The sequence below is a fragment of the Cydia pomonella genome, chromosome 8 (assembly GCF_033807575.1).
Source record: "Cydia pomonella isolate Wapato2018A chromosome 8, ilCydPomo1, whole genome shotgun sequence".
NCBI lineage: Eukaryota > Metazoa > Arthropoda > Insecta > Lepidoptera > Tortricidae > Cydia > Cydia pomonella.
The window spans coordinates 15,383,390-15,399,947 of NC_084710.1; the positions used below are offsets into that span (position 1 = coordinate 15,383,390).

A 16,558-nucleotide genomic window follows, 5' to 3' on the forward strand; every position below is an offset into this window, starting at 1 on the left:
AAACAAGGAAACAACAAGGCGAATGAACAAAATAATTTATTATTAGTCGTATTATTTGCTACGCTAACCGACTTATCTGATCCTATCCTTATTATACCCTTTTGCTTCAACTTCAGCGTAACACAGCTCGTGATATAAGTATGATCTGCAACAAATGAAAATAGATAGGGGAGAATAAGTACAGTGGATCACATATCTGCAGATCATCGCCCACACTGGTAACCGACATTACAGAAACCTTAATGCAACCACATAAGGTCCACAAATGGTCATTTAAAAGTATCACCTTTAGTAATCGCACTTAAGAGGGAAGTATAGCACGTGATCGTCCATACAAAAAGAGAAAACGTTTTTCCATACAAGTGTAGTCCCCATTTTAGTCCCTGGATATTTTTTTAAATTAATAGAAGTTATATAATCTTTTCTATGGAATTTGTTTTTCGCTCCTCTAACTATAATATATATATATATATACATATATTCCATAATGTCAATGGGGACTACGTTTAAATGGAGAACCGTTTAAATATAGGTAAGCTCGCGATAAGCTTTTCTAATAAACATTTTTATATGTCGTTAATTTTATGTGAAAGTATAAAATAAATTAGGTTATAAAAAATATTTTTACAATACTCACATTACATAACTAATCATGTCTTGGTTCTTCATTCTGAAAAAAAAAAAAAAATTAATATCACGTAGTTAACACGTGTATACCAACACTCTGAACGCCAAAATTCCTTAAAGGCGTCGTGTGTTTTTGTGCCCATAACGTCAGAAATGCTATGCGCTCTCATAAAATGACACTAATGGTATAGACGCTCAAAAGATTAAATATTATTTATTTTGTAGATATGACAGCATCAGTCAATAAAGAGGGGATACAATTTCATAGACAAACATTCGAATAAAGCAATGGTGGGATGTTGAAAAAACTTAATTTACTTTTGAATCCTATCATAATGAGATAAAACATTATTGGAAACTAAATATATCAAATCCAATATCAAACGAGTAAAAGGTACAGCCATGGTAATAAACGTGTACGTATATGCTTTTTTTTGACACACCTCTCCCACCGCAGACATGAAACGCATATTGTAGATATCTTAGATCGCCGTCTGTTCTTACCGCCAGCGAGAGATTTTTCTAATCTAAAGAACCTGCTCGTGATTACTTGTTTCTCGCTAAATGTTAGCGGTGAGATACAGGTGTCATACACAGTTTAGTTTCTTATTTTTGTTCAGTAAAAACTTCGTGAGGGCCGGTTTTGGGTGAATTAAGTCACAGCCTCACAACCCTATCAGACCTTTATTTGCGTTGCGTGTGTATGGTCCAGATATTGGTAGGCACTAAAGTATGTAGAAACTAAATGTGCTTCTTCGCACACTTCCCATGTGCATAGTCATTATTAACGTGAATGCGTGCATTCCCAAGGGTTTTATTTTACTTAAATCGTTAATGGATTCCGACACAAACAAGTAAATAATGGTGACTGATAACTTCAATAGAAAATAGCATATGCTGGGATGTGAAGGCTGACAGATACTCATTCAGATAAAAGATAGGTACAGTCAAGTGTAAAAATATGGGTGTACACATCTTACTCAAAAATATGTCCCATAGCATCTTATTGTAGTGTAATAAGAGCGTAGTACCATATTTATGAGACGATTCTTTCGATACATATTTTTGCACTTGACTGTACCTACAGTAACTACCTATAGTTTTATATAAGTCTTAATTCATACATCATAAGTGCTACAAGTGCCAAACTATGTTATTTTATATTGCGCAACGGGAGCTACAATTGTGTCGTTAGGCGGGTCCACGTAGAGCGGGTCGCCTCGCGAGGAAATTGCCACGTAAGCAGCACGTTCTGTGAAGAAATTAAGGCATGCGTCGCCCGAGGAGGCATCCTGACTGCGCGTACTTTGACACTGACCGAGCTGCTTCGCGCGTTCCTCGTGAGATGACTCGTTCCGAGTGAACCCGCCTATTCTCAAAACATTTTACCAATTTAATCCCATAAAGATTCAAACAGAAATCACCCTTATTGCCAACATACAAAGTGGTATATTTTACCCGAGAATGTGACATACTGTGCTTTGGGTGGGGATACTTAAAACCCTTAGTGTGATTTAGAAGTGTGTTTAAACTTTTGTATCTTATTTAATTATAAATTAACACAATGGCGACGGTTAGAACAAAATGTTTTACAACAACAGTACTACCATTCGATCTACTAATTACAATTGTGCAAAATATGCAAATATGACTTCGACTCTTTATGATTCTAAATAATTCGTGGGGCCTGTTTTATGAAAACTTGTTACTTGTGTCAAGAGGAAGCCTTTTTTAGGCCTTTATAAGGCAGAGGTAATATATTTCCCATCTGATTTTGAACTTTATTTCAAAGTGATAGGGTTCAGTTTTGCATAATTTCTGACACCCTTATGCACTATAGAGGGTTAAACTTCTTTCATTTAAAAAAGTTCTTCTTGTGCCTGTTCAAGCCTATTGTGTTGTAAGTAAAGCTTTCATGGAACAGGCCTCAAGAGGTCCTATACATATACCTAAGAGGATTCCCATGTTAGTTTACACTTATTATCAATAATTTAACTCTAAGAATGCAGTTTGTTGGAATACCAATAAATCAGTAGTATGGACATTCTTAAAGTTAATCATCCAATCTAAACTATGAACAATGCAACAAAACATTAGTAAGACATGCAAACACAAAAGCATTGCATCAATAATAACTTATACATATTACTTGCATCAGCCTTAGAAGCTGTCTCTTGTTCGCCATCGTCATTATTGTTGGTCTTCTATAAGGTTACAAAATTACGCAATAAAAACAAACATCATATACTTAAAAAAACTAGTTAATGCAAAAAAAAACAATATCAGAACAACCACACCAAAAATATTCCAGAGATTGCACAATAAATACGTTTAATAAACGCATTTAACTGATTTGCAAGACAGAAGTGATCCCATAAGTGCTCCATGAAAAAAGTTTTGTACAGAGCACAACAATTAGGATGCTTAGATTGGATACTTTTTTGTGGTTGTCAATGTATTAATTCAAATAAGCCAAAACAACAACATTTCATAAGAAAATTGTTTTTCAGCAATATTTTTACCGATGTTGGGCTTACTTACCGACATATTTAACTTCATCAAAAGCTTTCCTAGCTTTCTTCAGTTCTTCATTCATTGTAAGAAGGTCCTTGACTCTAGCATATTTCCTTTGATCTTTTCGTACTAAGAAAATAATATCTTCCACTTGAACCCTCCCTGTTCTTCCTACCTCCATTGCTCTGTAAGGGTAGGCAAGGGGCTAAGTATTGAAAAAGGTTATGATTTAAATTTATTAAAATGGCAACATTGAGGATCCTCAACATCATGATCATGTGGTAGGTGGTAGTGGTCCTACATAAGAATTAAGCCATGATTTTAACCCAATAATAACGGACAAATGTGAATTATAATGGTGTATTCCCATTTGTCCCCACCAGGCACAAATGGGAATAGGTGCAGTTTTTTGAGACAACTTATTTGTAACGGGTGATAACAAAAAAGTGAGAATTATTTCAGAGCTGTGAAAAAATACTCTTATAACTTTTTACGATACTTTGTTATTATTAGGCAATATATAAATGATAATTATTTACAATAACATTAATGGATGTTAGAATAGGGCCCGTGGTCAGCTTTTTCACGTAGTTTAGATATAAAGTTAGAATTTGGACACCGATTTTGTCCATTTTTGGAACACAAGTCTTAGTTATTTTTATTAGTTGGGCATAATTTTCAGCTCTCCAATTATTTTTAGACACTCAACTACTCAAACAACCAAAAAACTATCAATAAGCCGACATTGTGGAAGGTTTGAGGGATTTCGGACTTATGTCTGCTCATACTTGTCCATAATACATGTATTTGATATTTCCTGGTATTGTAGAATTATTGCTAGTATAGTATCAACCATTTCCTAGTACTTATATCAGTTTTGCCAAAAGGAAATTAACTTTCATCATCCAAACTGAATGATTTCCCTTTGCAATTTCGAGTCATCTAGCGACACTGAGACCATTATCGTCGATTTTTACTGATCAGTGTATTCCGGGGCTCTTATCTACTACTAGCATTCCAGACCTGTATTTTTTAATGATTGACAAATATACGGTTGGTAACACTTAAAAAATTTGGCGACTCGGCTCATGGAATTCATATAATTAAAAGTGCTTTGGAGTCAATTCAGGCTTGCCTTGGTATTATCTTCGCTGGCCAGCCACTACCACTTTTGCGATTTATAATCAAGGATGCAAGAATTATATATATAGTAGAAACTGGTACATTTTCTGTACTAAAATGACCCATTGTGTGTCCCTTTTCCCATGTTTAAGATAGAATTTTTAAAATGTACAACACATTTTCGCAGGGTTTCTTGTTTCAACTCCAGTCTAACAAAAACAAATGTTTGAACAAATTAAGATACCTTACTTATTGATGGGCAGATAAATAAATACTTGTTACGTGAAATACGTCATTAAAAATAAAAAAATATGTATTATAATAGTTGAGTGACAATAAGATGAAAGTCAGTTAGACGTTTCTGTACTGATTGTCAATATATGTATCAGTTAACTAAAGAGGTTGGCAAATGATTAATTATTACGAAAATATGAATTGCAATCAACTCTATGTAGCGTGACGTCATTTTTCTGTCATGAAATGTATGGGCCCTGTCTATGACAGTGTGGGCAATGCAAATATACTGTAAGCTCTATATAGCGACACTCAAGGAACCAGACGTTTTTTGACGCTATAGAGTTTTCGTTACATAGAGAGAAATTATTATTAAAATAAGTAACTATAGCCATCAAATGTACATGTTATAGGGAGTTAATTGTTATATTAAGTGACATTATATGGAATATACTCTGTAGTTATTAATACTTACCTGTGTGTGGTTTCTGTAATAAATTCAATAACCAAATCCTCCAAAAAGTCCACACTCTCCGTGTATGGATTCTGATCATCCCCAAACCCATACATCATGCAACGTAATTCTTTGCTGAAGAGTCTCTTGCGGCCAGAACCGGTTGCACCCAGTTGCTGCTCGGATTCATCATCATCAAACTGTAAACACGTCATGCATACAGTAATTAGGGTTATAGATAAAATTAAATACAAATCAATCAAGGGAGTTCAATAGGTAGGTATTTTAACCCTAGAGTAGTCACTCCTTTCTGTGCGCAAACGCAAGTGCTCTCATAGAGAGCATTTTGCCGCCCATACTTAACATGATTTTTTGTTTAAAATAATGGTTAAATCTGTTTGTAATTAATTTAACGGAGTAAAATAAAACGAATACGGGACTTAATCGCGTAAACTTACGTTTATTATATGGCCTGACGTTTCGAACGTGACGTTACTACTACTCCTTCCTTGCCGTATCCGGCAATGGCGACTCCATCAACAATTCTTGTCCGGATTATGAAATGCCCTTATGTGGCTCGCAAAACCAAACTTTGTTTTGAAGATGCGGTCACACGATGCGCAATGGTGTTGTCCAGTCGAGTTGCGGGTGTATGTGTAGGAGGGCTTAGGTCGCGTCTTGCGATATGACGCTTAGCATCTAGGTCTTCCAGACGCTGCTGCTCAAATTGAGCTACTTTCTTTTGAACACTAGAACGCCATTCCGATCTTTGCAATGCAATGCCCTCCCAGCAGTCAGTCGGTATCCCGCAAGCGACGAGGTGGCGTTTGAGAACGTCTTTATGTCGCAGATATTGGCCCCCCTGCTTCCGTTTTCCACAAGAGAGCTCCGAGTAGAAAATTGCTTTGGGCAGTCTCTCATTCTCCATACGCACGACATGGCCACACCACCTTAGCTGATGCTTCATGATCAGTGCTTCAATACCAGGCATCCCGACGCGACGTAAAACTTCCGTGTTCGGTACCTTGTCTTGCCACTTTATACGTAGAATTGAGCGCAGACAACGTAGGTGGAAGGTGTCCAGTTTTTTCATATCTGATTTATAGCTGCACCACGTTTCTGAGGCATAAAGCAGAGTGGGTATGATGATAGCTTTGTAAACCATAATTTTTGTGGACAACTTCAAATACACACACAATACAAATACTCCAGTATCAGTATCAATCTGGATAACAAAGCTCTTGAAGAAGTGCCGCGCTTCAGGTACTTAGGAAGCCAACTCCGCAATGACAATACCTTAGCGAGCGTCTGAACGTGACGTTACGCTCGTGGTCACAGGCAGACTGGCGAGGAATGGTATCAACATCTTGCTGCGCGGGTTTTGCGAACTACCCGCACTTGATCTTGATTATTCACTTGTACGCTAGGGTTGTCACTTTGCCTACACACAACACTCACGACATGAGACGGTATGTGTTGGAAAGTTTTTTCACCCTTACATTTGCTAATCACTGGATTCCACGAAAAGCAAAGCAGCAAAAGATGTTATCCCTCATCAAACTCCGGGCGTTTATAAGATTGAATGCAGCTGTGGTAGTTCGTATATTGGGGAGACCAAACGCACCATAGCGGAAAGGGTCAAGGAACATATCGCGGGTGTTAAAAAAGTCAAATAAATAAGTCTGCGGTAGCCGAACATTTGCTACAGTCGGGACCAAACCACTGGATTGAGCTGCACAATCCCAAAGTCCTCTCAACGGAACGTCTTTACTACAGCAGGAAAGTACGTGAAGCAATTGAAATAAGAAAACACAGAAATTTTAATTAAAATGAGGGACAGGGAATTTCGTCTTCGTGGAATCCAGTGATTAGCAAATGTAAGGGTGAAAAAACTTTCCAACACATACTGTCGGATGTGAGTGTTGTGTGTAGGCAAAGTGACAACCCTAGCGTACAAGTGAATAATCAAGATCAAGTGCGGGTAGTTCGCAAAACCCGCGCAGCAAGATGTTTATACTATTCCTCACCAGTCTGCCCGTGACCACGAGCGTAACGTCACGTTCGAAACGTCAGGCCATATAATAAACGTAAGTTTACACGATTAAGTCCCGTATTAGTTTTAAAACTATGGAGTAAAATAAATCAAAAATTATAAGAAAAAGTACCATATTTATTATATAATATTTATACACTTTTTAGTAAATAATTTACAAATTTAATGTTATCATGAGAGCACTCTAGGGTTAAGAGCTTACATTTGAGTGTTATAAGGCTTAAATTAGGAATAAATTCAACTATTTGGAAGTCTGATATGATGTAAAAACTATTATAATTAGCTTCTTGTTTGAGAATCCAAAACTTGGCATGACACTATATGCCTGTCATTAAAAAAGTATATTTATTATTTAAAAAGTGTGGACTGAACGAAGATGTAGTGACAAAAATTGAGAAAGGTATGTTGAGATGGTTTGGACATGTGGAAAGAATGAGTGAAAGAAAGTTAACAAAGAGAGTGTATAAGGGAGAAGTAGAAGAGGGAGCTGGAATGGGTAGACCTCGGCCGACTTTCACTGATCAAATCGGGGAAATCCTGAAGAAAGGCCAGGTCAAGAGCACCCTAAACCGACTAGCGTGTATGAGGAATGTCATGAAAGTGAAGGAAGCGAAAGAGGTATGTCAGGATCGTAGCAAGTAGAAATCCGTGGTCTCTGCCTACCCCTTCGGGAAATAGGCGTGATTATATGTATGTATGTATGTAAAAACCAACTTACTAAGAGCAGTAGACAACAAGTAGGTATGAAGTTCAGAACAACTTAAATTCCTTTAACAAAATTGACACTAGTTATTCATAAAAGAAAAGTATAATATCTCACCTGATCGAAATTTTCAGGAGCATCAGGGGTAGGTGTAGCCATTTCAATTGATATGTTTTTCTAATAATAAGTACTTTTAAACAGGATTTCTGTAAAATTTGTTAATCTTCGAGGTCTTTCTATGACAACAACTGTGGTATGTGTATCGTCGAAAATCTTTTTTCGTTATATATATTTTATTTTAAGTAATTTACTAGATTGATATTTTACAAGTCTACTGAGACGTATGCTTTTCTTGATAAATATTGAGCATTTGGCAATATATAATTATATATTTACTTGACGTTTATGAGTTTTAGATCACTTTTTGACACTTGACGTTATGAATGCGTTTAGGTGGAGCGTTTCTAACTTAAAAATAATACATATTAAATCACTAACAGATGGACATACCGGACCGCGATGTTGGTACGGACGGTACAGTCCGAGACTGGGGGCCTACCGCGAAAACCGAAATTCGCAAATTGCGGGGATCTTTCTCTTTTCCTCTTACAGAGACGTAATTAGAGTGACAGAGAAAAATGCCCGCAATTGACGATAGGCCCCCTGGGCTAGTCTCAGAAACAACTCAGAAAGAGAAGAGTCGTGAAATGTATTGGGCTTCATACATTTCACGACTCCTCTTTTCGCACAGAGTTTATATCCTCGAAAATCGAAGTTCGTCAATAGGGAGTATTACTGCAATGTTCTGCCGCCAAAGTGCAGCGCTAGCACCTTTCATAAACCATAGAATAACTTATACATACTGTGCCTTAAACAGTTTTTTGATTAGTTTTCACAGATAAGTACCAGCTGACGCAACTAGGAACAAAATAAGTTTTGTATGGAACTTGTTTCGCAAATCTTTGCCAACGAAGAAAAATAAAACGTCAGTGCTATTTATTCTGTCAAGTTTACATCAAGTCAACTGTCAGCATAATTGTTTTGTTTGTTATGAAGGCTTCAATGTTTTGTTCGGGTATTTCGTGCAATTTCTTTATTATTTAGTGAAAATATGGAAAATAGTGAACCGTGATCAGAGTAAAGAACGAGTTTGTTACAATGCCACCGAGGAAAACGGTTTACTAAGTGTGAAATATGTGGCAAGCGAGCCACTCGAGAAAATCACGAAAAAAGGGATTTTATGGCGAAATTTCCCTTGGATAAAGATCGGTACGTAGGTTGCTTTAGATACTTTTGACCTTATTTTGGTGCAGCCGGCTTTAAACACATCGAAAAATTGATTTATATTATGTTTAGTTGTGAACTAGGGATGTACTAAAACGATCGATAATTGTATGTTTATTTGTATATCAGTGTAAGTAATTAAATAAAATATGTAAAATTTCCTGAGAACTTGCATGCAATATGACACAAAATTAATTCGTCGAAGATTTTCAGTGGAAAATTATCTATCATCTATGCATTAATGGTCATTATTTAACATGTCTGATTTGATTTATAGATGCATATTAGCGCTAAATAATCAGTTGATCATCTCATTAGCAAACACTTGGAATATAAACTGTACATAACCAAGGCTGTATGTTTTCAGATGCAGGCAGTGGGTTAAATTTGTTGGGAACGAAGACCTGATACATCTTCCCATAGAAAAGTTACATTTATTGAAACATGTATCTGCAGATCATTTTGAAAATAGTGCTTTTAATAAAAAAAAATAAGAATAAAAATAGTGAAGGATTTTGTAATTACAATCTGAGTGTAACGAGGTATTCTAAAATAGAATCCTAGCGTAGTGAGGGATTCAAGTGTTAACGCCTATGGGTGGTATTCCACCTATGCAATTTCTTTGTCCAATGTGTATTGCGTCTCACATTTTGATTAATGACAGAGTGAGACGCAATGACATTGGACCAAGAAATTGGATAGGTGGAATACCACCCTAAGGTGGAAATATTTTTGCTACCACGTGATAAATTTACATACTGCTTTGCACATCACCTATGAGGAAATGATTATGGTACAAATAAATAAATAAATAAATTTAATTAAATAATTTAACCTAAGAAGTATGCGAAAAGAGGAAAAAAGTGATCCCTCCTAGTAGGGAAAAAAAGTGCTACTTTCATCCTTCCTAGTGGTGAAGAACAACAAGGTGTTCTAAAAAAAATCGAGTCCACATTAAGCTCAACCACGTATTAGTCCACTCATAGAACTATCCACTATATAACATACAACTTAAATGTGGACTCGATCCTAACTTGATTTCGAGTACAAAATTTGTAGACAAGAGTATATATTTCAACCCTCCCCATTTTATCGATATCGATAAGAAACGCAAGCGTGTAGCGTACTACACTATTTAAATTGCTTATGTTTGTACTATGGTTCTTTGACAGTTCTTTGTCGTACATTTTGGTAATGATTTGCGAAACAAAGGGATTCCACTCGCTAGTATGGAAGTCCCGTCTCTTAAAACGTAGTGATTATATGCTCTTTGGTACTTACTTTCAGGGATCGGAACCGGTTTTTTGGAAAAACTTTGAAATAAACATATATTTCGGTTTATTTTATACTCTAAATATAGGACTCGGTTGTATTTTTAGATAACGACTTCGTATTATTAGATTGCCCAATTAGAAAGGAAGTAATTAACAAAGAACGAAAAAATACCGTTTTCGTTCCCATACAAAAAATACCAGTTTCCGATCCCTGCTTACTTTACTCTTTGATCAAGGCGGTTTGTTTACAAAGGGCCTAACCGGGAAACGCGAAAATCGAAATTTAGTTTTATGCCTCTTGATCGCTCGAATATGCAAGAGTGACAGAGAGATTAGATAACGAAATTTAGATTTTCTTGTTTCGCGGTAGATCCTCAGATTATGATGGATTGTCGTAGTGGCGCCCCCTACGCAGAGTTTCGCGTAATATTCCCTATTGCGGGAATTTTTATCTGCCACTCTAAGATCTAGATCCCCGCAATATCCAAATTTCGGTGAGCCGTAGTTAAGTGAAATTGAGAAAGAGATAAGCTGACTGGACTTAGGTCGCCGCCCGGTATGCCCGTCTGTTAGCACTAAGAAATTCCCAGTTGATACCGCTAAACCAAGTTGGTTGGTTTTTTCCTAGTAGTTTTTTTCCTATTTATACGTATTTATACGTGAAAGTAGAAAAATTTGGTAATATGAGATTAGAACAAGTCTAGCATAATTCACATAAATAGAATGGAATTCATTGGTATACAATCAAATAAGCCATTTTATGCTGAATTCAATTATATATATTTTATATATATCATTCATACTTTTTTGGGAATTGGTCTAAGCAGACGTTTGACTACGATCTCACCTGATGGTAAGTAATAATGCGGTCTACGGTGGAGCACGCTTATCTACAAGATACCTATTTACCCTTGCCTTGAAGAGAGCCAGATTGTACTCATGCGGAAACACAGACTCCGTCATATTTCTTACACGCGCCAAATTCGCAATGATCACCCGTGTAGGCCTCACCTCTTGACGTACATTTTTCCAAAATGGCCGCGCCACTGAACCGTTTAATCTGAGGCGCCGCCATTCGACGGCTTGTTATATATGTCCGTCTCCCCGACTCGCGCCACTTACCGTAGAGATCGGAAGCCGGACAATGCCACTCTAGGGGATATCTGACTGACTGCTGAATTCATAAAGCTTCCTTTTGGCTTTACTGTAGTCTAGTAAGGTAAAAAAAATGCTTGACTATGCTAAATACCGTTATATTCTGATAAATCTCTTAAAAATATATTAACAATTGTAAATTGTATGTATACTGTACAAACATTAATGATATGTATCATAGTTTTGATCTCTGCCCCAAACTGCTCCAAAATCTATCAATTCCGTCGCCAAAGTCCTGAATCAGTTTTATGTCCTCGTCAATGTCCAGAACACGACGTTGGCTGTCTGTGTAAGGTTTCCACTCAATAGGCATGTTGGACCATCTCGGGACTCTGAAAGCATACGTAAAAAATGTACAGTCGAGTTCATAAATATGTATTTTTTTTCCTATTATGCACTGTCGACTTGTGAAGGTGAAAAGTATGTAGTAGTAGTAAGTAGGTACTTAAATAGACAAGAAGTATTTTATTTTAGTAAAAAATGTACCGACTTAACAGAACAAAGTGAGGGAGTCATTATAAACGTTATGTTTCCATAGAAATTTGGTATTAATGATGACATTGTCACATTTTGTCATTGTAAAAGTCATACAGAGTTAGCTTGCGCAGTCTCTAATTATAGATACGAATAGAGACAAGTATCTGATAGACTGCTAATATCCCCCTGCTCAAGTTTCAAAATATTGGGATTGTCGTAGTGTGTCAATGCAATAAAAATAAGGGTACTTAAGTTTCTCTTCATATGGCAGTCGCTTTCGTAAAAAGTAGTGATTGCGCCAATTTATAGGATTAAGTTGCCATATATTGATTCCTAGTTAATTTAAAACATTGTGAGGAGGAGGCCTTAGTCTACAGTAAGTATAAAGTGTTAGCTTCTTCGTAATTGGGCAACTGCTTCAACAATAAGGTTTCCCAGTTATAACTACTTATCAGATTTTCCATGAGTACATACCCAGTTCTAGCGAAGTTACTAATTGTCTGATTTAAAATGTTTATTATTTCTTTGTCTTTTTCATTTGCAATGTCAGCTTTTCGCTTTCTGTAAAAAATATATTGTAACAGATCTCCATGGACCGTGCCTTTTAGTCCTAGCTGTTGCGCTTTTCTGGTATTCATTTTACTCGAATGTGAAAGTTGAAACACATATAATCCGAGATCAGTGTGCTTTCCAATGGTATTTAAAAATGTCATAATGTCCCTTTTGAAATAGGCATCAGAAACAAAATTTATGTACTTGAGTTTTTTCGTTTGGTCTATTGCTGCACCATCAAAATAATATTTTCTTATCTTTTTTGCAATTTCAACAGCATCTGCACTGTATGGTTGGATAAATAAGAAACGTGGTATGAAATATCGAAAATCATTCTCAAACTTGATGTTTCCAGTTTTGTCCTGATGGATGAAAAAACCACCTTCATAGGTATTCACGCCAAACAGAATAGGCAACTTTTTATGCCGATTTTCTCGGATTTTAATTAAAGGGTATTCCTCAAAATATCTCTTGTTGTCAAATTTCTTTTCTACAACGGGAAGAAAGTAAGCACTGATTATTGACGGCGGTCTCGAATATTCAACCATGGCTGCTGCGTACAACAATTGTTCAATAGGAAGATTTTTGAGGAACTCGTATAAACTTCTCACATCACTAAATTCTTGTTGAAAGATTGTAGCTAAGTGTTTAGCCTTGAAAATAGGGTCATCATCGATCATGAACAAATCTGACACGCAAACTCCGGATAAAGCTATAATCTTGTTCACCAAGCCATTTGCCATTTCACTAGTCAAGTATGACGTCACTACAGCGCTACCCGCGCTTTCGCCAATCGCCACGATGTTATTTTCATCACCATTAAACTTGCTAATATTATTCTTAACCCATTTCAATGCCATTACAGTGTCTTTAAGCCCCATGTTCCCTGCAGCTTCAGGTATATGAAGGCATAAAAAGCCTAGGGCATGCAGCCTGTAATTCAATGTAACTAAGATTACATCTTGGTCTATTAAGTATTCTGGCCTGTAGTAATCCCCGAAACCAAATAAGAATTTTCCACCATGAACATAGACTAGCACTGGCAGTTTTCTAAGTTTTTTTTCAGGTAGACTTGGAGTGTAAACGTTTAAGTACAAGCAGTCTTCGGATCCGAAATGCTCTCTTGTTCCTGGCTTTAATTGTATGCAACTATTTCCTGGTTTTAATGCATCGCGGACCCCTTTCCAGTTTTCCGGCTCCTGGGGTTCCTAATTAAACAGAAACATATAATACCTGGAGTTATTTTCATTTGTACAAATGGGATTTATTATTATGCATTTACATCATACAAAACGTTGTACAGTTATCATTCACTCACAAATTGTCGTCCTATTCTTAACACATCCCTATAGTTTAAAAACCCCTTTCGCAAAATGTCCCATCTGCAAAATTATCACTTTATATGCAGAAAATGGAAAAGGTTCAGTAACATCTAGTTCAAATTACTTAAAGAATTCCAAATAAGAATATATGACTGTACATTTGTACTGTAATGACTGTACATATCACTTACGAACACTACTTACGTTTTCGACACTTGCGAAACACTAAAAAGATGATTTTTGTCTGATATTCCATGGCATGTCATGCAATTTCACACTATCTCATAGCATGCCAAAACTCAGCTTCGTAACATTCTCAGAAGAATCAAAAGAGTTTGTAAGCTACACTGGTGGAATGCACTACAATTTAATAGGAATAGGACATTTCAGTTAATAAGGCCAAAATAAGCAGCAGGTTTTTTTAAGTATTAGAAATATCTAATACTTAAAAAAACTTGCAAAATATTATAAAGGCATATTGAAAAGTGAACTCTCAAGTGCACAAGAAGTTTTTACTATTGAAAATAAATAAACTTTGAGGAAAAGATGTAAGTAATTATATTTTAATTTTCTAAAGTATGGGTTTTGGCACTATTTTTTACTTACTCATCTTTGATAAAAACTGTGACCAATTTCTCCAAAAGTTTATTATGACTAGGCTGAGGATTTTTGGATGCTCGCCGTGGTTCTAGAATCCACGTAGTCACCATTATGTTATAATATTATTTTCGAAGTCAAAGACAAAGTGTCAAAATAAAACACAAAAGTTCCAAGCCTAATTATGACATTGAAATAAATATTTTACTTAAAGAATGACCTAACATGTTTAACCCCAATTAAAAATTGTATAAAGCATCTGATGATGCCAGAGAGTATTAAAAAAAATATTTTGTTTATACAAGAGAAGGCTAAGGAAATTATTGTATAATTCTACAAATGTAGCAATATGACAGGAAACAGATTGGGTTGAAACTATTTGTTGTAGTGCTTAATAGAGTAGACAATGTAAAGAATAATATTATGTAGAGTATGTATTGTTGTATTATCTAATCTCATTGATAGTTCTAGACTACCTATAATTTACAATTATGTAATAAGGTTACTAAGATTATTCCGTAATTAATAATTATTTCCTATCACCTTGAAAATAAGTTTTTTGAAGAGTTCAATTGAGCTTTTGCCACTTTTGAGATTAAATCAGTAAAACACATCAGATCATCAGATCAGATCTTACAAATAACTTGTGTTTAAAGAATTCCTAGGAAAACCAGGATGGCTATCCCTATCCCCTTGTGTACCCAAATCCTGAAGCAGGAGAGTGAAATTGAAATTTAATTAATTTACAGAAAATTATAATTCACACAGCTATAAAATTATGTATGCTTCCTGAAGGGATGTCCAGCGTTGCAGCTAGACTATCGTTTATTTGCAATAGCCCCATTATATATATGTAATCCCTGGGAAGCAAGTGGATTTACTTATCAAAATATATATTGTAATATCTGAAACATAATACAGATGTAGTGAATAGTCCATTTCCATCATTTTATTTATTTATTCACTAGATGTGTAGCTATGGTTAGCACCTTAATGAAGGTAAAAAATATTTTATTTTTAACCTGTAGCATCCCACAGTCCTAATACTAATTAAATAAATTAAATAGCATATTATCACACAAATTGAGTAAGCTCAATAAGGCTTGTGTTGTGGGTACTTAGACAAAGATATACATAATATATAAATACTTAAATACATAGAAAACAGCCGTAACTCAGGAACAAATATCTGTACTCTACACAAATAAATGCCCTTACCAGGATTTGAACCCAGGACCATCGGCAGGGTCACTACACATTCGGCCAGACAGATTGTCGAATTAAATTAGTACAAAAATCTAACATGTTACCTACAAATTACCTCCAATTAAATTTAAAACATTGTTAAATGTAACAAAGTTGCTTTAGTTTTGCAAGTTGTGCAAATTTTTCTTATATGGTGGGCCACTAAAGTGAGATAGGTAGGGAGGCTTAATAAAAACCACTCACCCGAAACCTCAAATCTCCAATGGGTGGCTTAGCATAAGGTATGCCTTCAAAGCTATAATATTCCTTTCCACTGTTGTTACACAATTTTCCTTGGAGTATGCCCTGCTTGATTTTCACTTGGCAGGACATCTTTTTTACTGGAACACATTAAACAAACAGTTTTCACTTTTTTGAAAAACATGGTGTCGTCAGGTCGTCACGAATAATATTTCGGTCGTTTTGTATAGGAAATCAGTTAAGGTTACTTACTTACAAACTTTTTCTATTACGGGTCTACGGTTCACAAGCAAGCCTATGCAAATAATATGAATAACGCAAAAGCGGCTTATCTGTAATGTTTTTCAACGAAAACTGATCATAGATCAAGATATAAATAATTATATCTACACGGTACGGTCCGACTGGCGTTTGTAAAAAATAATAATTGAAAATTAATTACTAAGTACCTAACTCGACTGATAATGATCGTGAGCACGAAACATGGATTATCGTATTTTATTGCGCATCTAAACAACCTCTTACCTGTATGTAATTTTTATTTTCTTATTTAAGTGTATGCAAATAATAAAAACAATACAATATTTACATACCTGTCGAACAAGAGAGGTTTCAACTTTCAAATTTTGTTTGATAAAGTTCATTCAGCCCTTAGACGATGCCACCAAAAACTGAAGCAAATTATGACACTTTCCTTGAGAAATAGACTACAATTAGCACCTTTTGGGTATTCGGCTCCTTGAT

At 35.7% G+C, this 16,558-nt stretch overlaps 2 protein-coding genes across 5 annotated transcripts; both read right to left on the reverse strand.

Moving 5' to 3' along the window:
* Positions 1–20: 20 nt before the first annotated feature.
* Positions 21–8,118, reverse strand: LOC133520671 (transcription initiation factor TFIID subunit 13). Of its 4 annotated transcripts, none has more exons than XR_009799788.1 (6): positions 7,825–8,113; positions 4,973–5,151; positions 3,169–3,326; positions 2,781–2,831; positions 638–670; positions 21–145 (listed from the first exon to the last, which is right to left on the reverse strand). XR_009799788.1 is itself a non-coding variant. In XM_061855270.1 (5 exons), exons 1-4 carry the CDS (start codon positions 7,864–7,866, stop codon positions 666–668), a joined length of 384 nt encoding a protein of 127 aa, XP_061711254.1. In that variant the 5' UTR covers positions 7,867–8,118; the 3' UTR covers positions 21–145; positions 638–665. The 4 variants fall into 4 exon arrangements, 2 of the variants coding, with proteins under 2 accessions (XP_061711254.1, XP_061711253.1); XR_009799787.1 differs by having other exon boundaries at positions 2,777–2,831; positions 7,825–8,111; XM_061855270.1 differs by lacking the exon at positions 2,781–2,831 and having other exon boundaries at positions 7,825–8,118.
* Positions 8,119–11,502: 3,384 nt separating this feature from the next.
* LOC133520672 (carboxylesterase 4A-like) lies at positions 11,503–16,510 on the reverse strand. The gene is made up of 4 exons (XM_061855271.1): positions 16,408–16,510; positions 15,818–15,954; positions 12,372–13,657; positions 11,503–11,752 (listed from the first exon to the last, which is right to left on the reverse strand). Exons 2-4 carry the CDS (start codon positions 15,944–15,946, stop codon positions 11,596–11,598), a joined length of 1,572 nt encoding a protein of 523 aa, XP_061711255.1. The 5' UTR covers positions 15,947–15,954; positions 16,408–16,510; the 3' UTR covers positions 11,503–11,595.
* Between the last annotated feature and the right edge of the window lie 48 nt (positions 16,511–16,558).

Coding starts and splice junctions, on each gene's coding strand:
- LOC133520671 (XM_061855269.1), bottom strand. CDS start 7,866: ATGGCTACACCTACCCCTGATGCTCCTGAAAATTTCGATCAG. Junction 5,152..7,824: donor CTCCTGAAAATTTCGATCAG/GTGAGATATTAT, acceptor ACGTGTTTACAG/TTTGATGATGATGAATCCGA. Junction 3,327..4,972: donor ATTACAGAAACCACACACAG/GTAAGTATTAAT, acceptor CTACCCTTACAG/AGCAATGGAGGTAGGAAGAA.
- LOC133520672 (XM_061855271.1), bottom strand. CDS start 15,946: ATGTCCTGCCAAGTGAAAATCAAGCAGGGCATACTCCAAGGAAAATTG. Junction 13,658..15,817: donor TTGGAGATTTGAGGTTTCGG/GTGAGTGGTTTT, acceptor CTGTTTAATTAG/GAACCCCAGGAGCCGGAAAA. Junction 11,753..12,371: donor AGTAACTTCGCTAGAACTGG/GTATGTACTCAT, acceptor GTATGCTTTCAG/AGTCCCGAGATGGTCCAACA.